This window comes from Emys orbicularis, chromosome 3 (genome assembly GCF_028017835.1).
Source record: "Emys orbicularis isolate rEmyOrb1 chromosome 3, rEmyOrb1.hap1, whole genome shotgun sequence".
In the NCBI taxonomy this organism is placed as follows: domain Eukaryota; kingdom Metazoa; phylum Chordata; order Testudines; family Emydidae; genus Emys; species Emys orbicularis.
The window spans coordinates 106,707,611-106,734,382 of NC_088685.1; the positions used below are offsets into that span (position 1 = coordinate 106,707,611).

General features: G+C 42.9%; 1 protein-coding gene across 1 annotated transcript in view; it reads left to right on the forward strand.

Moving 5' to 3' along the window:
• The window catches only part of LOC135875518 (uncharacterized), a 43,633-nt gene extending 16,861 nt beyond the window's left edge, over nucleotides 1–26,772 (forward strand). The window contains exons 7-14 of the mRNA XM_065400386.1: nucleotides 3,487–3,612; nucleotides 4,804–4,849; nucleotides 11,014–11,147; nucleotides 16,391–16,519; nucleotides 21,930–22,044; nucleotides 23,109–23,243; nucleotides 24,808–24,933; nucleotides 26,651–26,772. Of these exons, the coding sequence (XP_065256458.1) occupies nucleotides 3,487–3,612; nucleotides 4,804–4,849; nucleotides 11,014–11,147; nucleotides 16,391–16,519; nucleotides 21,930–22,044; nucleotides 23,109–23,243; nucleotides 24,808–24,933; nucleotides 26,651–26,772 (933 nt within the window). The remainder of the gene's footprint in view (nucleotides 1–3,486; nucleotides 3,613–4,803; nucleotides 4,850–11,013; nucleotides 11,148–16,390; nucleotides 16,520–21,929; nucleotides 22,045–23,108; nucleotides 23,244–24,807; nucleotides 24,934–26,650) is intronic.

Consider the following 26,772-nt stretch of genomic DNA (forward strand, 5'->3'; position numbering starts at 1 on the left):
GTAGTTGGTTATGTATATGGGGTGCATAGCCCACAATGGGGGTTGCCCTACCTGCACACAATGGGTGATCTATAGGAGTATCTCATGATGATGCACACCTATGAAGAAAGCTTTGTATTAAAATAATCCGGAGAAAGCCAACGACCAGAATCATGGACATTAAAGATGGATAGGACCTGTTACATCATCCAGTCTGTCTCCTGGTCTCTTACATATTTTTGTTAGTATTTCATCCAGTCTTGTTCTAGATATCCCAAGAGATGGGACCTCTACAACTACTTTCTACAAACATTCAGCATCACAGGTTTTTCCTGATATGCATCTTAATTATTCCCTCTCTCTATTTTATCCCATTACTCCAAATTATACCTTCCTGTATCTCACTAAACAAGCCTTGGTGATTACACCCTTCCAATATCTGCAAATGGTTATACACCATCCTCTGTAGTACACACTGGGAGAGAGTCTCCCTTCTGACTGATCTATGCTTGATGTAGGAAAGGCTGTGGGGTAGGAGGAGAGGGGCCAAGGTAGATTCAAGCCACACTTGTATGGCCCATTGTCAGGGCCCATTTGTATTATGTCTTTATCCTCCTTGGCATCTGCTTATTTCAGTAATGTATCTCTTAAATTAGACATACCAATGTTTATCATTATCTATGCCTACACTAGGAATTGGAACTATCACAGACAATTTTCTTCTATACTAAGTCTCCTTGGACAGGAAACGAAAATAGTTCAAATAGTGGAATAGCTCCAACAACACTGTTTTCAATACTGTTTCAGAATTCTACTTTGAGCAGTGGTGCAATTTCCTGGTGTGTACAGGACTTGAGTTTAAGGTCCTGCACATTGTTTTCAGTCCACAAGCCAATTTGAATTAAGATTTTGTGAGTTGCTATTTCAATCTTACTAAAATCTAAACATATTACATCTAAGGCATGCATCCTTCATCCATTTACTAGTAATTCTATCAAATTGGCTCCTACCAGTGCTAAAAATAAAAATTTAGCAGAACAAATGAGAGCACTTGTTGGTCTAATTTGCTAGCATATGGAAGCCCTCTTGGAGAAAGGGAGGCCAGCCATGGTATTCCTTGAAGGGATTTTGCTCATAACTGATGCTGTACTCCTCATTTGCCAGTCATTTTGCTTTGGCCATGCATTCTCAACATCAGGAGGCTTGAACAGAAGGGTGGCAGTCAATATAAGCCAGTACCTTCCACAAGCTTCTGTCTTCCAGTCATGGAATGTCAATTCAGACCTTTTGACCACATAATTGGTCCCAATTATTGGGAAATACAGTCTGAGCATTAATACCTCATCTCCCCAAGGTCACGTGTCAAGAATCTGTTTTGGAGCATCAAAGGTTGCGGTGAGATTGCCCCTCTGTAACCCCCTCAGCAGTATTACTGCCCTTAAATTTCCTTATGCTCAAGGAGGTATTTGAAAGACAAGATGGAGCCCTTTTACGACCCAAACATTATGGTGGAAGATTTTTTTCCTGATCAAGAAGTGGAAACAACCAACCAAGCAAGAGAACGAAAAAACAAAGAAACCACAACAGATTGCTCCATTCCACAAAGTCTGCCAACATGTGTTAATTTCTCCTGGGAGAGAATTTCTCTGCACCCTCCCTTTTTATATTATACAAACAGTTTGGGCCACATTTATCCCTTCTACAACTCTTTAGAGGCTGTACAAATTACACCAGAGATTAATCTGGTCCATTGACATTAGTGACAGCCAAAATATTTTTGCCATTCCTTCAGGGAGAGTCTTTATGATTAAACTCACTTTGGGACAGTAGAACATACTGCATCATTTGGCTTGAATATGGTTATTTTTTGCTTTGCTGAATGTGGCTGTACCTGTCTAGTCAGTCAGTGCAAGATGACTGCCTTCAGTAATGGCATTGATGCCTTTGGCAGAGGTGGGGGGGCAAATGCTTTTCTCCTGGGTGTGATCCTACTGATCTCTCTTAACATGTCAGCACAATCATTCAGAGTATCTTCAAAGAGGAGTGCAGGCTGGTAAAGCCTCGCCCCATGAACAGTTCTATCAAATGTAGAATGCATGATTCCTAGAATTTTCCAGATGCCTGCCAAATACAGTCTCATACGGGGGTGAGGCAAGCTTTTATATGTTGCAACAAAGCTCGGAGACATGTCTCTTCCAAGCTCTTCATCCCTGTTCTTTATGTCTACTTAACATAGCTACTGCTAGCAATTCAAACTCGAATTTCTCATATAAGTAATTGCTAATGTCTTTAGTCTTAGATGAATATTTCTGCAAGGACACATAGCATATATGTTAAAGCACAGAACTGGGAGTTAAGAGGTTTAGCTCTATTCCTAGCTTTGTTTGCTAGGACTATTGAGGGTCTTGTGTGGTGGATGCTATATAAATATGTTCCATTATGTCTAGCAGAAAACAAGCAAGCAGCCACTCATGCTGCCATGGCCACTTTGCTAATTTTAGCACATTACCTCAAGCAGAACTTGTGTGTGTGTCAATCTGGACTGGGAAGTGCCCTCCCAGACACACACTGATATAACCCAGAACTGAGAGAGTTTTATGTGTCCAATGGACAAGTATCCCTTGCTTCCCTGCATTCTTCAGTCTCCTTTGAATTCTGCCTATGACTTGAGCAGCTCTGGTCATATAACACTGGCTGAGGAGCATGATGTAAATATATTTCATAGCTCTGTGGCTATGCCAGGCTGTCAATGTGTACATACTGTTCTCTTTCAGTCACCCCGTTGCCTGTGTGCATCTTTTCACAGCAAGAGCACTAGGAAGTCCCCCTTGTCATGCCTGAACTACCCTTTTTGCAGAAATGACACCCCGAATGCTGGGATTTGCCAGTAGAAGAGGGACCATTATGAGACCGTATTTGTGGGTTCTGACAAAATATTTCTTCCCTGATTACATCTAGATTATATTTTGGACCTTTATGGTCTTGCTTAGGGCTATTAACTAGGCTCAGACATGAGTCCAAGGGTGTGGCCAGAAAAAAAGTGCCCTGCTTAGAGTGAGCTGTAATAGAATGGACAGAGGAATTTTTGTCTCATGAATGCTCTCCACAATATTTGCCCCAAAGGACATTAAGCTCACTTTCTGACCTTCTGTACACTTTGTTTCTTAAAAACAAAGAGACGTGTGTCCTGCACATGGAATTAGAAGCCAGGAGCTTTTGCATTCTTATCCCAGTTCTACCACCAACTTCCCCTGTGGCTTTGGGCACGTCACAATCTCTGTCTCAGTTTCTCTCCATTCCCCCAGTCAGCCAGATGTGAGTATTAATACCTACCTACCTCAGAAAGGTGTTTTGGGGTTTAATCAATTTTTGTAAAGCACCTTGAAGTTGAAAAGTACACACTTTTGTCAAAAAAAATCTAAGCCGTTCTCCTGTTGATTTTCACTGTATTGAATAAACACTGTCACAGTGATATCTTCTCTCCACCCCCTTCTCTGTTCTCGACAGTATTATAGTTGTGCAGCTTTAAGCAATGTGGCAGCCAACTCTCAGTACCATGAAGCCATGTTGCGAGTTGGGGACCAATTCCTTCTGCGGACACTCATTTCTCTCCTGTCTTCATCTGTGGACAAGGTAAAGTGAAAAAGATAGGGGAGGGAGGTGTGTTATTGTACAGCAGATTTGCTGATCGTTTTCCTGAGGTTTCTTTAATTCTGTACGTTACACTCAGCGTGAAGAAGCTATGATGCAACTAGATTGCTTTACACCGTAATTAGGGAGCCCCAGGCAAGTGCAGGGGAGGCTTTGAAACTGCACTTTACTACTGTAAATCCCATAGCATGCAACTGAGGCACTTTGCTAGATGTGAGAATTTTAGCACATTTCTGGCAAAGTTATAATTATTGATTGCACTGTGCTTTAAAGATGGAAACAAAGAGTCGGGCCTGCAGAGCTGGAGTTCAGATCTGGAACCAGGTGTTCCCAAACTTCAGGAGTGTTCACCTTCAGAGATTTGATTTTGCTCATTATAAGAGTTACAGGCTGTCACAGACCGTAGCGAACACTCCTTCCTGGACACGCACTAGGACTTCTGTGAGAGGAGTCCAAGCCTCTGCCACTCTGGGTCCCCAGAGTGTTTCAAGGTTCTGGACTGGCAATTCTCAGGATTTATAAAATACATCTGTAGGGCACTGAAAGTTAGCAGAAGGCCTATAAGGGAGATAAGACAATAGCTCTAAGTCAGCCTTGCCTTTTATCCCATCTCACCTTTGACATCTATCCCAGTCCAGCTACCACAATGTTCATGTCGCTAATGATTACTTGGAAACATGTCTTACTTTCTTAGACCAGAAGAATATTGATTTCTTTCAGGGGAATACAGAGAAAAAGCAAACCAAATAAATTCAGTGCATTCATAGCTGCACCCCCTGACTAAGTTATTTCCATCATATAAAGGGTTTGCACTTTGCTTCAATGGTTCTCAGCATCCACACTGTACAAATTGTTCCAGCACCCCTGTCTATTCAGTTCATTTGACATTCCTGAGGTAAATCAACACTGAGAATGTACTGTTAGATTCTGGGCAGCATGTGGAAATCCCCTGGATATTGCTAACCTGCTCAACAGTAATGGGTACTGAGTAACAGGTCTGGGTGGTGGAAAATTAAGCTGGTGTTGATTCATACCTGTATGTACTGGCCTTCAGCAACCGTTTTTGGAAATGAAATCCCAGAATAAACACTCTGTAGACAGTGTTTATTGGTTTATTTTAGACAACAGGATCAGTTACTGGAATGCTCACTCTTTTTTTATTGGCACAACCAGGTTTCAAGCCAGGCATGTGTTTGTCTGAGGAACTTGGCCACAAGTGGTGAGTAATGTGTTTGGGAAAAACACTTTTCTTTTTTTCCCCGCCTCTCTCTCTGGGAAAGGACAGCAGGTTGGGGAATTTCCTGCTTGTTAGGAACCCAATTATGGCTGCCCCACCTGGGTGCAGATGCAGTACAGGGCAAAGGGAGCCCCCTCATCTCCAGCACACCTGTCTAGGAGACACCTATAATTGATGGGGTTGGGGGGTTGTGCTAGCTAACTCTAACTTCAGTGCTCACAGGCCCAGAGATGACATGTCTGGCCAGGGTGAGGATAGAGAGAGAGATCCTTGTGTACTAGCACCAGATTAGCACCTTCAGCTTTTTAAAGTGTAGCAAATCCCACTGCTAGTTATGCTCCCACCAGCACCCACAAAGCATTGAGCCTGAATAAGGGTATGCGTAGACTGGAGAACACATACCTGGGTCCCAGAGCAGTACATGCTTTGGCCCAGGCTGTACAAGCCTACCGGGAACCCTGAGTAATTATTTGTGGGGCTAGGACTTGCTGAAGGGCATCTTGCTGTGGCTTCACTTCTCTGATACCTGTGCTAGCTTAAAGCTACCCGAGCTGCAATCACAAGGTGATTGCCTGAGACGGAGCAAACTGGTTGAAACTATAGTAAAGAACAGAATTGCCAGACACACAGATGAATATGATTTGTTGGGGAAGAGTCAACCTGGTTTTTGTAAAGGGAAATCATGCCTCACCAATCTACTTGAATTCTTTGAAGGGGGTCAACAAGCTTGTGGACAAGGGGGACCCAGTGGATATAGTGCACTTAGATTTTCAGAAAGCCTTTGACAAGGTCCCTCACCAAAGGCTCTTAAGCAAAGTAAGTTGTCATTGGATAAAAGGGAAGGTGCTCTTATGGATCAGTAACTGGTTAAAAGATAGGAAACAAAGGGTAGGGATAAATGTTCAGTTTTCAGAATGGAGAGAGGTAAATAGCAGTGTCCCACAGGCGTCTGTACAGTACTATTCAACATATTCATAAATGATCTGGAAAAGGGGATAAACAGTGCGCTGGAAAAATTTGCAGATGATACAAAACTACTCAAGACAGTTAAGTCCAAAGCAGACTGTGAAGAGTTAAAAAGGGATCTCATAAAACTGGGTGACTGGGCAACTAAATGGCAGATGAAATTTAATGTTGATAAATGCAAAATAATGCTGTAGAGGGGTTTGGCTGGAGCTTGTCCCTCTCCAGGACGTCGGGGAACGACCCCGCCTCGATACTTCCTTCCACTTGCTGACGGGAAATTAGCCAGGCCATGGGAGTCTCTCGCCACAGCAGCAGTAAAGGCAAACACAGACAGTTATTCTTGCCCGGCCCCTGGTCAGCAGGCAATAGTGAGTCAAGGGCTCAGGTCCTCAGGCAGGCGCTGAGCAAACAGTTTATACAATTAGCAGGCCCAGGCCCTGGGTCAGGGCAGGGCAACAGAGAGTCAATGGCTTAGGCCCTCACGCAGGGACTGAGCAAAGGCAGGTAAACAACAAGCCCAGGCCCTCGGCTCAGAGGGGCCTGGGAGAGGGGGAGACTGACACCCCACAAGTTGGGTGGCAGGGGTGACGCAGGCCCTCCCACTCCATTGTGTCCCAGCCCGGGGCCCTGGCAGCATCAGAAAACCCACTGCTGAGTCAGTGGGGATCCTGGCCGCAACACACTGACATAGGCTCTTGCAGTGCTGCAGCCAGACTAGAGTCGGCTGCCCCCGGGCTACTTCTGAACTCCCCTTCTAGAGGTACCTGGGTCCGGACGGTGTCCTCCGAGGGGTCAGGCACCATGGGGTGCTCTGGGTAACTGGCCAGGGGCAGGCTAGGCAGCTCCTCTGGGCTCTGGTTGGTGTTAGGCATCAGCAGGTCAGGCCAGTCCTTGCGTCCTCTGTAGTTTGCAGGGATCTCCCAACCGGGAGCTAGGCCAGAGGCGTCTGGCCTCTCCGGCGGCTGCTCTCCAAGTGAACTCTGGACCCCTCCTTTTCTACTTCCTGTCCTGCGCCTGACCCTCTGGGAGGTGGGCTCAGAACTCTCTGGCCGGCCCCGCACACACTGGTGTCCGGAGGGGCTCGACCCTCTCCGGGGCGGCAGGGAACCACACTGCCTTGCTACAAACGCACACTGGAAAACATAATCCCAACTATACATATAAAATGATGTGGTCTAAATAGCTGTTACCACTCAAGAAAGAGATGTTGGAGTCATTGTGGATAGTTCTCTGAAATGTGCAGCGGCAGTCAAAAAAGCAAACAGAATGTTGGGAATCATTAAATAAGGGATAGAGAAGACAGAAAATATCATACTGCCTCTATAAAAAGGAAGTATTTCTTCACAAAACACACAGTCAACCTGTGGAACTCTTTGCCAGAGGATGTTGTGAAGGCCAAGACTATAACAGGGTTCAAAAAAGAACTGGATAAGTTCATGGATGATAGGTCCATCAATGGCTATTAGCCAGGATGGGCAGGCATGGTGTCCCTAGCCTCTGTTTGCCAGAAGCTGAGAATGGGCAACAGGGGATGGATCACTTGATGATTACCTGTTCTGTTCATTCCCTATGGGGCACCTGGCATTGGCCACTGTCGGAAGACAGGATACTGGGCTAGATGGACCTTTGGTCTGACCCAGTATGGCCGTTCTTATGTTCTTAGAATGTCACTTGAGATTGCTGCTTAGGTAGTGTGCCACTGCCACCTCCTCCTCCTGAGCACAGCTTTGCCTTTCGTGAAGCATAATTTAGCCCTACATATTTGCCATCAAACTCTATTTACACGTACGATACATGTTTTTAAAATACACATTTCGGCTGGAAGAGGAGGAAGGGAAGCCTCACACCCTGCTGTGCAGCAGTGTCCTCTAGAACAAGCCTGTGTCTAGAAAGTCTAGGTGGGCTTCTTCACATACAGAATGAACATACTAAGATCTCATGGGAGCCTTTTGCACTGCTTGTACTAGTCCATAAGTGTAACTGTCCTTTATGGCTTCAGTAGAGGCTCTGATTCCATCTGCTGGCTGTCTGGAGGATACCCACACTGCCAGAAAAGTACTAACACAAAACAGATACCAGGGATGATGAGTGAAGTACAGTATAAGAACCTAAACAGAACAGAACTATCCCTACCAGGGTTAGCAGGAGTTTTACTTCCAAACCCTGTAATATTTGCACATTGCTTTCTGTTTGTGTGGCAGAAGGCCACAAGAGTGTTGGCCAATGAAGGATGCAGTGACAATTTCCACTAAAGAAATAGCTGGGAATCTATGATAGAAAAGCGGCTGTATTTCTATGATGGCATTTACACTGTATATAGTTTATGAAGTGATTTGGAGCCTTCAGGATGAAAGTCATTGTGACGGGTTGGATCACAGAAACCCCCTTGGGAGCTGCCCCCTGATATGCCAAGACTACTTCTATCCCTGTTTTCCCTGCCAGCTCAGAACTCCAGCACCCTGTCTTGCTGAGCCAGACACTCCTGTCTGCTCCATCACAGACCCAGGGTCTGAATTACTTGCCCCAAAGCTGCAGGTTTACCTGAAAACAGCTCACAGAAGTGTGCTTGTCTTTAGCACTCAGATGCCCAACTCCCAATGGGGTCTAAACCCAAATAAATCCGTTTTACCCTGTAAAAAGCTTATGCAGGGTAAACTCATAAATTGTTCGTCCTCTATAACACTGATAGAGAGATATGCACGGCTGTTTGCTCCCCCAGGTATTAATACATACTCTGAGTTAATTAATAGGTAAAAAGTGATTTTATTAAATACAGAAAATAGGATTTAAGTGGTTCCAAGTAGTAACAGACAGAACAAAGTAAGTCACCAAGCTAAATAAAATAAAATGCGCAAATCTATGTCTAATCAAACTAAATACAGATAATCTCACCCTTAGAGATGCTTCAGTAAGTTTTTTCCTCAGACTGGACACCTTCCAGGCCTGGACACAATTCTTTTCCCTGATACAGCTCTTGTTCCAGCTTAGGTGGTAGCTAGGGAATTCTTCATGATGGCTCCTCTCTCCCCTCTTTGTTCTGTTCCACCCCTTTATATATCTTTTGCATAAGGCAGGAACCTTTTGTCCCTCTGGGTTTCCACCCCCCCTCACTGGAAAAGCACCAGGTTAAAGATGGATTCCAGTTCAGGTGACATGATCACATGTCACTGCAAGACTTCATTATCCACTTGCCAGCACACACATAGGCCTTGGCTACACTCAGGACTTCCCAGCGCTGTGAAGCGTGAGTGTAGTCGCGCCGCCAGCGCTGCGAGAGCTCTCTCGCAGCGCTGTAAGTACTCCACCCCTGCAAGCGAGCGTGCAGCACTGCAGGCTCTGATTACTCTAGCGTTTTACAGCGCTGTACTCGCTGCGCTCGGGGGGGGGGCATTTTCACACCCCTGAGCACAGCAAGTTGCAGCGCTGTACAGCGCCAGTGTAGCCAAGGCCATATACAGGAAGACTCACAGGTAAAACACAGCCATCTGCAGACAATGGTCCTAGTTAATGGGAGTCATCAAGATTCCAAACCACCATTAATGGCCCACACTTTGCATAATTACAATAGGCCCTCAGAGTTATATTTCATATTTCTAGTTTTAGATACAAGAGTGGTACATTTATACAAATAGGATGATCACATTCAGTAGATTATAAGCTTTGTAATGATACCTTACAAGAAACCTTTTGCATGAAGCATATCCCAGTTACATTATATTCACTTATCAGATTTTTATAAAACCATATAGACTGCAACGTCACAGCCATTATGTAAGTGTACATTTTAATTATAAATTTCTCTGCAACAGTTGATCACTGTAACTAGCTGTCTAAAAATAAGCATTGGTCTGTGATAGTGCAGAGGTATAAGACCAGTTGTACATGTATCTAGTAGATCAATTGTTTTCATCCTCCCTCCTCCTTTTTGAAATGCCACCTATTCCCATCCCTCACTCAAACATCCCTAGTGCGATTACTGTTCCTGCACCAGTCATGGCCTAGATCTCTGAAATGTATTCAGGGTCTTTTCTTCATTCTGCCACATTAGATTTTTAAATCATAAACAGGTGTCATTTTAATTTGGTTTTACAAATATTTTAGGGCAATTCTCATGAGCAGTTTCTTCTGTATCTCCTCTGTACCGTACATCTAAAGCAAGTACTTCACTAATACGTCTTATTTAGTACGGTGCAATTTAGTTCAGTCGGTAGGGAACTAATTTTAAGAGCTCTCCTCTCTGATCCACTCATTTTGCTCCCACAGCTCCCAGCCTGCCTTCAAGTTTGTTACTCCAGGACTGCCAAGCTGTGTGTGTGTTTGTGGTACGACAAATGAGCCCTTTCCCTTCTGTGTCAATATGTCTAAAGTCACATGACCATGTCTCCCAAATTTTCTCTCTTGGGAAGAGATGTTCTTCAGTTATTTTACGAGACTGAAGACCAAATTGGAGCCGTTTCTTGGCTTCCTTTCAAAGGAGGAAAAGAAATATCATTTTGGATGCTTTGGGACAGAAACTAGGCATGTCCTTGACAAGCGTCTTCGAATGGATGGTTTATTTATTGATTTAACATTACAAAATGGGAAGTGTTCTTCCAAAGAATCAAGGATCAAAACCTTTTCTCATTCCATCCCTTTGTACCACTCCGGCAGTGGCAGGAAACGCTAAAGCAATGGAAAAATTGTCTAGACAGGCTCTGTATCTCCCCCGCCCCCCCCCGCCACACACACACAGTCCTCGTGAACTTTAACTCATTCCAGCTAAACTCATTTCAAAACATGGTTTGCATTGGTCAACCAAACAAGGCCGAAGTGCTTTCAAAGCTATATTCAAATATGGGTCCATACTACTCCTCCAGACACAGTGTTGGTAGAGGGAGACAGAACAGATAAAGCATGATTTTTATAACCTGGTAAAACACAATTTGGCCCTGCCTGGACAGGGATATATATAAAAGCAGCAAAGAGTCCTGTGGCACCTTATAGACTAACAGACGTATTGGAGCATGGGCTTTCATGGGTGAATACCCACTTCGTCGGCTACCCCTCTGATAAGGGATATATATATCACCATTCAACCATAAGTCTGTCTAACATTCATGAAAACAGCACCATAATTGTGCCATACACCTTCTAACAACATTTTACCTCACACTGAGCTGCTTTGTCATTCTTCCAAACAGTGAACATTCAGGCTGACATCATTGCTATGGACATCCTGCCCAAGCTGCTGTCTCTCCTTGCATCTAGCAATTCAGATGTTCAACAAGCTTCTATTGCACTCCTCTGGATATTATCCCAACACCCAGTCAACCAGGTAGGGATGATAGTTGCTGAATAGCAGGGGTTCTTGCCACTGCCTGGGATAAAACTTTTAATACTCCTAACTAAGTAATGCTATGGCAACAATGTTAATGTTGCATATAATGAATTACTGATATAAATACTTGATGTGCAAATCTCCATAGAAAAACAGAAAGGGCCTTCCCAAAGGGATCAAGGGTTAGCTACTGCCAGGGGCGGCTCTATGTTTTTTGCCGCCCCAAGCAAGGCAGGCAGGTGGCTTTCGGCCTGCGGGAGGTCCGCTGGTAACGCGGATTCGGCGGCATGCATGCGGGAGGTTCACCTGTTCCGCGGCTAGCTGCCGCCGAATTGCCGCTGAAGCTGTGGGACTGGCGGACCTCCCGCAGGCATTCTGCCAAACTGCTGCCCTCACGGCGACCGGCAGGCCGCCCCCCACGGCTTGCCGCCCCAGGCACATGCTTGGTGCGCTTGTGCCTGGAGCCGCCCCTGGCTACCGCAACTGCACCTGGACAGTTATTTAATATCGGGATTGTGTGGGTTGAGGGGGACCCAGTGGACATTGAGTTTAGTCCTTTGTGTTGTAGAGCAGCTGTATAAGAAGAAGGTCACTCACACCCGCCCACACTCTACTGACCACTACATTCCAAGCATTGCAGGGCTAGTGACTTGGGGCTTGTTTACACTGGCAATTAACAGCGCTGCAACTTTCTCGCTCGGGGTGTGAAAAAACACCCCACTGCGAGCAGCAAGTTGCAGCACTGTAAAGCGCCAGTGTAAACAGTGCCCCAGCGCTGGGAGCCACGCCCCTCGTTGAGGTGGGTTTTTTAGAGCACTGTGCGCCGTGACCGCACAAGGTACATTAAAGCGCTGCTGCTTTACGGCTAAGGGATTTTTTAGGAGGGAGGATGAATGGCAGGACACAGAATAGTATGCTGAGAGATAGAGACCATCAGGTCAGAGAAAGAAAGCTACATCTTATCTACAGTGCTCAGCATAGTAATTTTGTTAGGGCTTGTCTACACAGGGACACTCAGGAAAGTTCAAATGAATTGATCTCTTTTGAAGAACCACTAAGCTAAAGCAAACAAGGCCACTTTACTTCTGAATGAGAGCATCCACACTGGGGTTTAAGATGTGTTAATTGTCCCTTTGTGGACAACCCATTAGTTAGATTTGGCTATTTTGTTCAAGGTAAACAGCACCACAAACGGTGAAATGTTATTGCTAATGCCTGAGAACCTGAAAGCAAAACTGATTAGAAGTAGATTATAAAAACAAACAAAACAAAACAAAACAAAACTGGTATTTTCTTTGTCGATGCAGAAAGAAATGCAAAAGTAAACAAATATAAGATAGTGAAAAGCAATATCTGTACAATAATTTCCATTACAATAGCTGACGGTGTCAGTAGTCACGAGTAAGGAAATTTTAAAATAGGATTTTTAAGCTAACAATCTCTTAAGTCAGTTAGCGTTTAAGGATGTCAAGCAAAAAAAAGTGAAAGCCTATCATATGATGTAGCTTTTTACAGTAGTGACAAGATAATCTGACTACCCAAGGCTTGTTTTAGGGGCTTTTAGTGGCTAATTACTGAAAGAAATTCATGCTGGCTTGAAACTCCCACTGGGAACTGCAGACCTAGTGCTTTGTACATCAATTGATCTTGCACATTCAGCACAGCATGGTTAAAATTATGCCTCCTACAACTTAGGGTACGTCTTCACTACCCGCCGGATCGGCGGGTAGCAATCGATCTATTGGGGATCGACTTATCGCGTCTAGTGAAGACGCGATAAAATCGATCCCCGATGGCTCTGCCGTCGACTCCGGAAATCCACCGCGGCAAGAGGTGGAAGCGGAGTCGACGGCGGCGCAGCCGCGGTCGACTCGCCGCCGTACTCACAGCCAGGTAAGTCGACCTAAAATACGTAACTTCAGCTACGCTATTCACATAGCTGAAGTTGCGTATCTTAGGTCGACACCCTCCCCCCCCCCCCGTAGTGTAGACCTAGCCTTAGTAGTGTGCTAGGAAAGGCGAGAAGGTGCACTGCCCAAACAGAAGTGCCTGGAGGCATGATGCCTTTGAAAGGCATGATGCTTATTATTTATTTGAATTGTATTAGCACTAGGGATCCTAGTCATGGATCTGGGCCCCATTGTGCGAGGCACTGTATGCACAGAATGAAAAGTCAGTCCCCGCCCCAAAGAGTTTACAATTTAAATAAGTGAAGTCAGTGGGGTTACTAAAGTGTTACTCAGTGTGAAGAATCAGGTCAGAATTTTACCTCAGTAATAAAGCTGTTAATTTTCCAAGAAAGCACCTCTTGCAGTTCAATCTTCCCCTCCCCCCCACAAGCTATGCATACAACCTATCCCCTTCATGGCTTCTAAAATGTGTGTATGTCAAGTATTTCAATCAACCCCCCATCACATCCTGTCTGCGCACAGCTGGAGCATCCAACATGACCAGAGGTTCAAAGTGGTTACACCAACAATGAAACAGTCAAACCATCCAGCAGGGGAAGGGTAATATGTGGGTCTGCAATAGGACACTTGGAAGTGAAATGTCATCTCAAGGGTATATTCTCTGGTGAGAAGTGTTTGCATTTTGAAATTTATTTTAGTGAGCAAACATCACTGTCACTGACTGTTGAATGTTGCTGCATTGTGAGATTCAACTCTGAGTATCTAGACAAGGGTCTTATCCATTGTCCCTTGTTTCCCTCCCTCCCCCCTCACCCTTTCTATCCTATTTTTCAGCTCTTTTCAAGGTTTCCTTCTCTGGCCTGGTCTGAATTCTGAGTGAATTAGAGGGACTGTTCCCTGGGAACAGCAGTAGGAAAACAAACCACAGAACAAAGCTAACATTTACAAGTAAATGAAGTAATGCTTGAGTCATTACAAATACTGGCCAATATACAATAGGGTAAAATTTATCTGCCCTTTAGTTACCGTGGATTTGATCAGATGGAATGTTTCATGGAGCCTTCATTCCTTAATAGAAAGCCTCTCTGTGATTCACTGGCTTGGCCATTGCATTGACTCATGGTGAGCATGCAACATAACACTGAATTAGCTTCCCCACTGCAAAGAGAATTCTTTTCAGTTCTGTCAAGAGCAATCCAGTCCCAAAGCCCTAAGAAAGAGATTGGGTGTTATAATAAAGGGCCTTTTCAGCATGAGTTGAAGCCATGTTTGTTAGAGCAAGGGATCAGGGCTCAGAACACATGGGTTCTAGTCCCAGTTCTGCCACTGACTAACTTGTTCTAGGACACAAAGTAACTTTGCTTCTCTGCATCTCAGTTTCACCATCTGTAAAATGGGAATAATATTTATCCTTGGCTAGCACACTTCACTAGATGATCTCAGAGTGCTTTACAAAGGCCAGGTATCAAAATGATAAAAACAATTGCTGCTGGAATGATTTCTCTGACCAGTGTGGATTAGGATCTTTTTTCATTTCCAACTGTTTGAGTCTGGGGAAGAAGTCTGGCCAATACTCATCTGAATCTGTTCACCCATTTTCTACTGAGAATGCTGCCTCTGTGGCTCTCCCTCACTGAACAGAGGATCACAATAATGAACTTGGAATGAAATCTGGGTCTCACACATATAATTGCAAAATACTGCAGGCCCATCAGAATTTAGTGTTCTAATACCTGCCATCAGATGGGATAGTGATCAAATGTATATCCTACATGTACGAGAAAGATTGGCAGTGGACCCATTCATGTACTGCAAGAATTCATTTTTGGTCTGCACTCAATTAAAAGGCCCGAGCTGCCTCTCCTGCTGATGTAAGTTGGGAGTGGCTCCACTGAAGTCAATTGGAGTTACACAGGTTAAAAAGAGTCAAACCTACCGTATCCAAAATTGTCTTTACAGTTAATTGAACGCATTCTAGCTAGCTAAGATTAGGTGAGTTGTGTCTAAGAAGACAGGGAAAGACATCGCTAGAGAAATTCACAAGCATATATCTGTACATACCACACCCTGATTGAAACCTAACATGTAGACATCTGAGCTTGTTAAGTCATACTTTGTTCCCCGAGTTTAACCATCGTGCTATACTTTGGATTTGTCTTCTTTCATGTTTTGCTTCAGCATTTCACCTTGTGACTGTGTTTGGAATGGATGCATTTGAAGATGTCAGTCAATATCAAGTGAAAATAAAATACCCCTTTTGTAACAACCTACAAATCAGGAAAGATGCAATTTAAACTGATTTTTAAAGACATCTAACTTTGATGCTGCTTCAAGGAGCCTGACATTTCCAAAACTCCAGAGTAATGTCTTTCATCTCCGTACGTATGCCGAGTTAAAGATTTAGTACATCCTTGCTAGCAAGCCTCAGTTTCTAAACAGTATGAATAAAGAAGTACATTACTGACTCTACACAAAGTACTGTCAAATGCCCAAAGCAAACAGACTGAAAGAACAGAGAAATGTTTTCTTTGCTAACCTTTTAGCTACAATATGATCTTAGGTATTGCTTGCAACTATGGGTCTGATCCAAAACCGATTAAGTCAGTGTGAGAGTTTTCCCTCCAGTTCACCTTACTGAAAAACAATAGATAAGTTCATATTAATACCAGGGAGACTTGGTGGCCAACAATTCCAAACTTGGAGCTAGGGTCCGATCCCACTGGTATTAGAGAAGCCTGGAAGTTCAGCAAGGGGTAAGCTTTCTGAAAGGCCTTTAAATATCAATAGAAGAGCAGAGAAACCAGTATACCATTTTGAACAGGGTCTTTTTTAAAGGAATTTCAGGAATGTGATTTTAAAAAGTGCCTGATCACAAACTGATTAAAAAAATTAGTTTGTTTAAAACAAATCAAGTTGACCATATCTGTCTAATGTAAAGGTTGCTGAATGACCTACCTCTTCCATTCACCATTACCCAGAGCACTGCCCTTCTCATTCACAATCACATGCCTCCCTTTGATTACTACAGCTATTGCTGAGCTGGCACTGTAATATTTTATAAGTATTTGATGGGATTTGTCAGCTGGAAATGAGGAGTATCAGCCAGTACCATTGGACCATCCGCCTCTCCACAGACCACCAGCATATGTTATGTGTAACAGGAGTGGTCAATGGACCACAATTTGAGAACAACAGCGCTAAACTACAGCTAGTTTAAAACAGCTGAAAGTTGAGCTGGGGTAGTCCTACCCATGACATAACATGGAGTCACATCACATGCTTTAGCACTGTCATTATCAGCAGTGATTGAATGGCTTGTTGCTCTTGCAGGACGCTCTGATGCATGGAGAGGTGCTGCAGAACCTGGGGATGCTCTTGTTAACTCACCCAACGGACCCAGGCATTGTTGGTCACACTGCCTGTATCATCAAAAATCTGAGCCTTTGCAAAACCAGACAGGTGAGTAGCAGCTTTTCTTCACAGAATTCCACACTGGAAGGCTGCACTTCCAGCTATGTCAGATAAGAGTTACTCACACCAAAGAATGGCTTTTAAAATCATAGGCAAAAGAAGTCTTACACTCTGGGCCTGCTCCTGTTCCCACTGAAGTTAGTGGCAAAATTCCCAGGAGTGTACAAGTGGGCAGGATCTGATGCTCCGCATTAAAAGTTGCGTCTTTTATCTCTGTTTCCGTAGTTACACACTATTAAATGTCGTGGAAAAAAAAGAAATATTTAACTTGTCATACAGGCCAGTGATAGAGTCTCACGGTTTTAATAGCTACATTTTTCATCTAGGGCAGTGATACTCAGACCTCAGTGGTTCAGGAGCCAAATCAGTGATCAACATTACCCAAAAGAGCCACAGTACAGTGAATTCATTGTTTCATTTACTATATAAAAGGAAGGATTTTATATATACATATATATACACACATACATACATACATATATATACACACATACATACATACATACATACATACACACACACACACACAGGTCAGTCATTTTGCGGTGAGAATTATATAACATTATTCTCACAGCAAAATAACTGACCAAGTATTGTTTTGTCAACTTGAATTGGTTAATAACATAGTAGAAGCAGCCTGATTGCTTAATAATTAAATCACACAGTGTTTCAATATCTTGTACTGCAAAGAGCCGCAGGAGACCCATTAAAGAGCCACTTGCGGCTCACGAGCCTCAGTCTGAGTATCACTGGTCTAGGGATATGTATAGCAGGGAGGTTTCAGGCACAGAGAGATTTAGTGACTTGCCAAAGTCACCCAGAAGATCTGAGGCTGAGTGAGAATTGAATCCTCATCTTCCAAATCCTAGTCCAGTGGATTAACCACAAGACAATCCTTCCTTTTTATAATGGATGTCTGTGGCTAAATATTTGTGGGGTCCAACATTTATCTGATTTCCCTGTGTTTGGATAATATAATTCCAGCATTCCATTCATCCACTGCCAGGTCAAAAAAGTACACAAACCCCAGGCAAAAGAAAACACAGCCTTGCAGGGGTGCTGGAACAATTTGTATAGTGCAGGTGCTGAGAGCTATTGAACCAAACTGTAAACCCTGTATATGATGGCATCCACTTCAAGCCAGCGTGTCCTCCCGCATCCCCAGCACCACTAATTCTAACACCTATGGTGCCTCGTATCTCTCAACCGTTTCCCAAAGTCCTGCTTTTTTCCTTCCAGAAACTTTCCTAAATCCTCCTTCCTGTCTAAAAAGCCTAAACAAAGCCAGACTTTGTAGTTCTCCTAGGCCGGTGATTGAGGAAATTCAGAAACAAAGCTAGCATAGGATGTCATGCTCTCTTCCTGGGGCTTTCAGTGCTTTGCAAAGCTTTTGCGCCACTCTTCTAATAACACTCATCCCTTCCCATGAGATGAAGGATGCTTCAATACATACAAGTTTAGAGTTACTCTGTATCTATTACTTTCAAGTAGGTAAGTATAATTTGTACTCTTCTGTACAGGAAAAGCCTGTAGCACCACATTCCAATAAGTCTTCTAATTACGCAGTATAAATTAACATATAGCAAATCCCATATGCTCCTTCAAATTCCACGGCTTCATGCTCATAAGCCAGGCTGTTTCTTGATAGCTAAAGAGACGAGCCATTGAAGATTAGAAGCACAGGTTTGGGATGTTGGCATCCATATGAGGAGAGATTTAAAAGCCTGAGATTAAAAAGAGGCTAGCATTGATTATTCAAATGAAAAGAAGAGGTATATAAAGTAATGTGTTACTTATAACTGCCAAGTTGCCTATAACCATCGGTACTGCCTGATGCATCTCCAGTTCCGATGAAATCCTCATCCATGCATTCATTTCCTCACCCCTTTACTATTGAGGCTCAGTTCTCTCGGGCCACCTTCCTACTTTTACAGGGAAATACAATCACATTACCCACACCCTCAAACAACTCCACTGGCTTCCCATTTGATCCAGTTCAATGTTTTTCTCGTTTTTGAAAGACCTCTCTGTGCCTGCTTTACTCTCTTTGTCCTTCCTTCAGTTGTGTTGCACTAGGTTCCTTTCTGTCTCTGCACATAATCTGATTAGTTCTGGTGCAAGAGCCTTCTTCTCTGCAGCTTTGGACACATTTTCCTGCCTCACTGTATAGTGCAGGTGCTGAACTTTGGACACATTTTCCTGCCTCACTGACTCATCTCATTTCAAACCTGGAAACCTACCTTTCCTTCCTTTTCTGCATCTTAACGTCTCCTTCCTGCTGCTTTCATTCTTCATTTAACTTTATAGAGTAGAGCATGGGATACAGCTTATGAGACAAACACTGCAATATAAAATAAAGTTGTATTTTATTATAAATAGAGAAAACTAGTCTTGCATTCCTCTTTCCTGTCTTCCATAACACGAGAGCACACTCATTTAAATGGGAAGATACATGTGAAAGAAAGACTTTGATATAAACCTATGGAACTCACTGTTGCTGAACATTAGGACAAATATCTTAGCAAGATTAAAACAGATTAGAAATCTGAATGTCTAACAACAGCTTCTTCAGATACAGTATCTGACAAAAATTATAAGGTTTCACAAGCTTCATGGTTCAAGGCAGAAAACTGATCACAAGTGAGGGCCGAAAAGGGAATTTCCCCCAACCGCACATTATGAAAATCAGTTTCCTTCTGATGAACCCAGCCAGACCAGAGTCCAGTAGTTCATCATGTGTGCAACAAGCATTGAAGTTACAAATCACCAAAACCACAGCCGTTCTAGGTAGTTGTGCTATCCCTATAACAGACAAATATATGCCTCTGAACTGAAGCCCTGGAGGAAGAGTAAAGGAAGGTCCTCATTTTCAAAGTTTGCATGTTACAAGGAGATGTGTTTATATCATTCTGAGTCTAAGCATTTGTTATCTGATGAATAGGGGGCTCATTTAATTTTATAAAAGCTTTGCCATTCACCTTAAAAAATGTTTACCATGTAGACTAAAGTGTTAGTCTTCTGCCCCAATGCACATGTAACCCCATTGACCTTAATAGTAGTGTATCAAGACCCCATTGTCCACCCCGAGGAATTGCCCCCAAACCAATTAAGGGTCTTTGTCACAAAAAAACAAAAGCCCCCTTTATGCCAACAGGGTACACAAGTATTGTGGCTGAACTTGAATAGCAGCAGAGTCTTGATTAACCTGGTCCCCCTCACCCTATGGGCAACCAGGAAACAATTTATACAAAAAGTTATGTTCAATGGCTTAATACACATTTGCTTTACCTAGGAATAACCCACTTTCCTGACTGAGCTGTAGAAAGCTTCCCCCTGGAAAGCCTTTTCCTGCATTCTGGAGAAGATTTGTCTTTCTGTCCTTTTTATGAGTTCCTGATTAGGTGATAACTCTTGTTACAGACCTGGCTGAATCCCCTTTTAGTGCATGGTTACCAGTCTGTTGTAATGGAACCAACCTTTGGATCCTATCAGCTACCAAGCCAGCAGGGTTTGGTCACAGTCCAGACACTGTTTGTAGCTCTAGGTTGCTAAGGTACACTCCACAATGTAGATTCGCTGTCACCCTTCCTTGAGAGGCGGGACTCCACAGTCCAACCGCTCTAGGTGCTGAAACCAGTGATGAGACTTCTCAGACTTCCCCAGTCACTTACTCATGCCCCCTATAGTTCCACCTTGCCAAGGGCACCACAGTTTATAGTTTAACTTCCCAGGAACTACAGGGCAGAGTAAGGAACACAGGCTTTGCACAGGAGTCCCTAAAATCACAGTAACTTTTATCCTTGAAGCACACAGGAGTTACAGATCTTACGGAAAAATAACAAAAAGCTCATACACGCTGTCCCCTGAGTCTGTGCTCACACCTATTTGTGAGTCCTAGGCCAGCCAGTGTGTCAGCTGGGTAGGCCTCTCCTGCAGTCCTTCTGTTGTCTGGCAGTGGTCCACCATGAGAGAGAGGGTAGCTGGAGCAGATCCTGCCCTTCGATAAGATTTCTGTGTTCTCTATCATGTGACTATCTCATATGCTGTAAAGCTCCAGTCAGGCACTTACCAAAGTCCAAACTGGGAAAACTACACTGACATGCTCAAAACGTAGGTCACATGTTTCACAAGGATGGTTATGCTGTCAATTGGAGGTCACATGTTATTACAGACATGTACAGACAGATACCAAACCATCACAACTCTCCCCGCTATCACTGTTTTACGTGCAGCGAGGAATCCAGATATTCTCTTGTTACCTTCTCACAGCTGAGAAAAGGAACTCCTGCCCATTCGCATGTCAGGAGCTCCACCCTGTAGGACCCACCAAATCTGACCAGGATCTGAAGGTTGAAATGATGGTTCCTCAAACCTCTTCCAGTGTGGTCTGAACCTGTCCTTGTGGCCTAGCAATGCCAATGGGATTTTCTTCCAGTGAGAAAATTAGGGCAGAGGGTGGGTTTCATGGTCCTTGGGTTTAGAAGAACTTGTATCCAAGGAAGAACTTTTATTAAAAAGTTTCATAGGATGCTAGTGTTACTGTGTATGCACTGAAGTCTGGTCCTAATGGCCCAAAACATCACAATAGCATTAGCATCCTATGGCACATTTACTAATTTTTTTCCCTTGGATACACAGTTCTCTGCAACAGGGTGTCCTAAATCCTTCTAAGCCCCAAGGGCCATGACACCCTGGAGGTAGTTATCGCTGGCTGGATAAATGTGTTAATTTTTTTAAGGTGCAGTGTGGGGAAAAAAGCTTTTAAAGGAAGTAGATGCACAAAAGTATGTTTAAGCAATTCACAATGCGATATGACATTGCAAGGTTTGGCTGCATATGGAGAGCCATCATGTCACACCCCAGAGAAGTAACACACTCTTGCTGTTTGGCTCTGGTAAGACCACACCTAAAATATCTTGTATAGATCTGAGCATTTGAATGCCAGAAAGTTGTCAAAAATGTGGAGGTAATTATGAGAAAAACAATAAGCTTCTGTGTTGTATGGCATATGGTAATTCAATATATTGACTTTTTGGTCCACATCAAAACATCAGCACACGATGACCTTGCAATAAAACACATCCTGACACAATGACTCACAACATGACGTTTTTTTGGCTCTATAAGTGATCTGAGGTCCTGTGCCCATCCCATAGACAGAGCTTGTGTGACAGCTCTGTCAAAATCAGGATGGCCCCAGAAAATCCAAGATGAGTGTCAAGCTTGACCTCTCTCCCACCAGCACAATGCATCTTGTCTATTATGGGTAAGCAGGTGGCAATTGTTAGCACTAACCCATTTTATCCTCTGTATTCTATGAATTAGTTCATGTTTGTGAAGTCCTTGGAAGTTACAAAGCACTGTAAAAGAGCTAAATATCATCTCTTTCTCATCATAGGGAATCATTGAAAGTCCATGTGTGGAAGGACTCCTCCAGGCTATCCTGTCTACTGAAATTCAAGAAGAATCTCTTCATTACGTGACATGTGCTCTTGGTGAGCTGGCAATGCATGGTAAGGGAGCAAACACATAGCAAGCAGCCTAATCTCACAGCATGCACACAGCTCTCATTATTGCTAAAAAGAGACGCGTGCATGCACACACACAGAGGGCCCATTTTTGCTCCCAATAAAGTCAATGGGAGTTTTGCTATTAACTTCAGTGAGCGTAGACTGATCCCACTGGTGGGAGAACTGTTTGAATTCTTGTCTATTGAACTGTTTCAGCTTTTAAAAACTGCTCTGATCAAAATTCACTTTGTCTAATATTGCTAGTGTAGCTAGCTTATGTGTTTTTAATTGTAATGATACTGTGATTCCACTGGTTGTGACCCTGATGTATTTTTCCATTAATTTCAGATAATTAATTTTATAGCAGCAAAGACCCAGTTAGCAAGAGGAAAAAGCTAAAAAGCGAAGTGACTTTGCTTTTGCTTTTTTAATGTTTGCATGTGGATTTTGTGTAGGTCAGAAGTTCCAGACGGACAGTCCTGGAGATGAAAACCCACCCTTTACCCTCAGGAGGGCAGCAGTGGGTGCAAGAGGAGCAGTACACACTTTCCCACCCTGCCCCTCAATAGGCCACAACCATGACCCGGAATGACACCTTTGGGTTGGGAGGGTATTTCAGTCTCATGGCCATTCAGTGTTTCTGCCTCCCTGCTGTGACTATCAGCAAGGTTGCTGATTGGTGGCAGTTAGTTTTGTGAGGTGGACACTTATCCACTGGTGACTGGGCAGGTTGAGACCACCATGCCAAATGGCTTTATTTCACATAAAGCGGTATGTGTTCTGAACAGATGAATCACATTATAAAAATTATCAGCCTTTCTATAGGCCAAATTTTCACTGAATTCACAGCCTGAAGCTGTGGGTCCTAGGTACTAGGTCCCAGAAGTTGCTTTTCAAAAGTACTGCATTCATTCTGGTCCTCCAGCTGTGCAAAGGGCGTTGGGCTATCCTGTTTAGACAGTCTGGCTTTTGGCCTTCTGGTTGATGCATTTCTAAAGCCCTGGGGTTTTTTTTACAGCTTACTCGCATGTCTTTATGTAGCCTTTTTGTTGCTTCCTGTCTCCCAGAAGGTGCCACATTACATTTGCTAGAATGGATGAATGAACCCCTGATAAAGCGCCTAGTGAGATTGGCTGGGCAACGGGAACATACAGAGCCATCATTTCAAGCTGCCTCCATTGTCCGACGCATGATATGTCATGGTAAATGTTATGCATAGAGTTTAATTACATTTCTGACACATTTATAGTGTGTAAAGTGAAATGTCAACTGTGTCTTTTCAAAAAGGGTTTGGCCTTCAGTCACTAAATAATCATTAACATTTTCATAGCACACTTCATCTGATGTCAAAATGCTTCACAAATACTGTTGAGCCTCAAAATACCTTGGTGAGCTAGATAAGTATTACTGCCCCCATTTTATAGAAGGGGAAACTTGGGCTCTGAACGATTGATTTAGCTGTGGTCAAATAGTAAATCCATGGCAGAGGCAGTAATAGAACTCAGGGTACTGATTCCTAGGCTCTACTCCATGGAGCCATACCAATTTACACCAGCAGAGGCTCTGGTGCTTAGTCTTCTGCTTTAACCACTACAACCAGCTACTAGTTGGTCTTGCACATTCTGCACTGGTTATTCTGTGTGTCACTGTGAGAAACATGATCAAGGACCTTGAAGCAAGATGAGCAAGAGGATGGGATGGTGTATGGCATTTCTCACCTTTTTTGGGGGGGTGAGGAAGGAAATAATTTTGAACATATTCCAGACAGGAAATATCATCAGTCTTCTTTCTCCCTGCCCACCTACAAAGTACTCTAGTTCATATAATATGGTTGAGAGTAGGTAGCAGAGGAGTTACGTTACAAAGAAGTTACATCAGAAATTATTTGGCTCAAGAAGTTTAACTTAACTTAACTCCATCCACTGACCAACAGAGCCTTCTTGAGCCAACAAAATTACCTTAGTTCTGGAATAACTTAACTGGAACACTCAGGAAAGCAGACCTCTGAGAATTTATCCAGTAATCTCTGAATTACAGTGAGAGCATTGCATTATCTGCAGAGAATAGATACCTGTGTGCCCAATATACTTGCTCCATAAAATTTAGATCTTTTCAACTTGCAAAATAGGATTTATATATATATTAAACAGAAATGGAGCAAGAATATTCAATCTTATTCGATACCTCTCTCCAATGAAAGGAGTAGTTAAATTCCAAATTCTCTCCCACTCTGACCTGACAGATATTAGAATCTGGAATGAAAGGTTCTAGCAAGGGAAAAAATTCAAACCTACTTCAATCCCCACATCAAACATCTTACACTAAAGAAGAATCTTATCCAGAGAAACAAATGCTGCCTGCAAGCACTAACCATGCACAGAGCTTTTGAAATATTTACAGACTAGGTGAGAGTGTGAAAGGCTGATCAATAGTTTGAGAAGTCCATAAATAGCATGTACACTCTACAAATACCGTACATCAGGCTCCCAATGCAGCAGCCTGGTCAGTAGAAACCTTGTATACAATTTAACTGCAATATCATTGACACTAATGGGTTTATGACATGTGGAGGCTTTTTTATTGTCCATTACAATTGGAACACCGCATGTAGTTGGGTAGGGGAGAGGAAATAGCTGAGTCAACACACATTTTGAAATAGCATCAAATTCCTCATTTGATTTAAAATGTTGCCTTATGAAACCCGTAACAAATAAGTGCTCACTTTAAATTGTTTCTGCCTCTCTCACCCTACCCCCATTGATGTAGATAAAGTGATGTCTCTGCTGAAATGCCACCTGGAGGAAGTCCAGCTCTACCTCATGAATTTTCTCAGCCACCAAGAGATTCGCTTTCAGCAGCTGGGTATTTCTACGCTGGGCAAATTACTGGAAGGTATGTCCCTTGATTCATCAGTTCTCACTACCAGTACCCTAGACTGCAAGGCACAGCTCAATCCTAACTGCTCATCCAGGCTTTGAAGGATTAGATTTTTATCAGTAAATGTCGATTTTGCTGTGCACACACAAACCGATGAAAAAAATTAGAGATAATAATCAAAATTTACAGATAGGCAAAGAAAAAAAATGCTGTTTGAGAAATTATTGGAGTTTGATTTAAGGAAATTTACTTTGTATATTTTGACATGTGATATTGACAATTTATGTTTTAACGGTTATAAATTTTTAACGTTTTGAATCAATGGTGACTGTCATTAAATAACTGTCCGACCCTCCCCCATCATTTCCTGCAACCGTGAAAATTTAAATCAATAAAAATAGAAGGTTTAAACCCCAGAATTTTGCACAACTCAAACTATAAATCAATAATGTAAAAAAGTTAAAAATAAACATTGATATTATCTGTCAAAATTACCAAAAAATAAAAATTGAATTCTGCCAAGTCCACTGATATCAATGCAATACATTCACTGCCTGGTAAAAAAGCTTCACATACAGTAAATGTACCTGACAGCGCTACTGCCTACTGGGGATTAGCTCTATTCACTGAATCAAGGAGAGAGAGAGAGAGAGAGGACTCAGGGGTAGCAATTACCTTGGCTCTTAAGACACACTTACCAAAATGATTTTTCTAAAATAAAGGCAAACTGGTGCCGTTTTACTTTCTGAAAAAGGAACAGGCTTTATTGGGAAAGTATAGCCTGTCAATGGGACATAGGAGCTCTGTGCATGGCTATTTGTCCAAATGGAACCGGACTAGCTCTTTGTCTTAGAAAAATGTCAAAATGTACAAAGAACACACCCAATAACCTCCTGGTTAGTGCTTGTTCATTAAATTTTCACTCATTAACAGTAAATTATTATCCTTAGCACAAGAGAGGAGAGAATGAATAATGGTCTGTCTTTACCACCATTTTGCTGCTTTATTTATGGACATTTTTCCAGGCTGATGGGCCTAAAATATAACTTGGCTTAGCAACAAGCCTTTCTCCACGTCTACCCAATTATGCAAAACGAGGATTGCAATATGCAGAAAATTCAGACTACTTAGCATGTAGACGGCTGAAAGGTACCACTGTTCTGTTCTCAAATGTCTGACCAGGAATGCCTACCAAACCAACTTAAAACTAGTAGGTCTCATATTTTAGGGCTACTAGTTTTGATTGAGCCTCTTAACATTTTTCATAGTATTTTGGGGGGATGGGGAAGTAGAAAGAAAGTGAAAGAATTGCTTCCAAAATAGTAAAACACAAAAGAAAATAGGAACGGTCAGCCAGTTCAGCGGCTGAGTTGTTTCCTCCGTCGTTGTTATGTGGGAGACTCTATTCAACACTGGACTCTGCCATCTGGGCACTGAGCATCTGGATCAGCAGAAAGTAGCACACAAACCTTCCCCCAAAGGTGAGGAGCTAACGAGAGAGTCGTCATTCTCCCTTGTGTGGTAAGGAAATATTGTTTACATAGTAGAGATTTTACGGGAAACTATAGCGCATTTGTATCATGAATAATGAGTCAACTGAGTACTTTTCTATCTAGCGTGCAAACAAAAAATCTAATTTCTAAAGAAATTTAAAGGGAAGAATGTGTTTGTGGATAGAGCACTTGAGTTATGTGGGCTGGACAATCATACCCTGGTTTTCCTCTCTTCTCAGATCCAGAATTTTCATCTGCATTCAGCCAGAGTCAATTGATGGAGTATCTTGAGCAAGTCCGTCAACAGACGGAAGAAACTCAGGAGCTCCTTAAAATGGCTACCAGCCACAAAGGCAGTTAA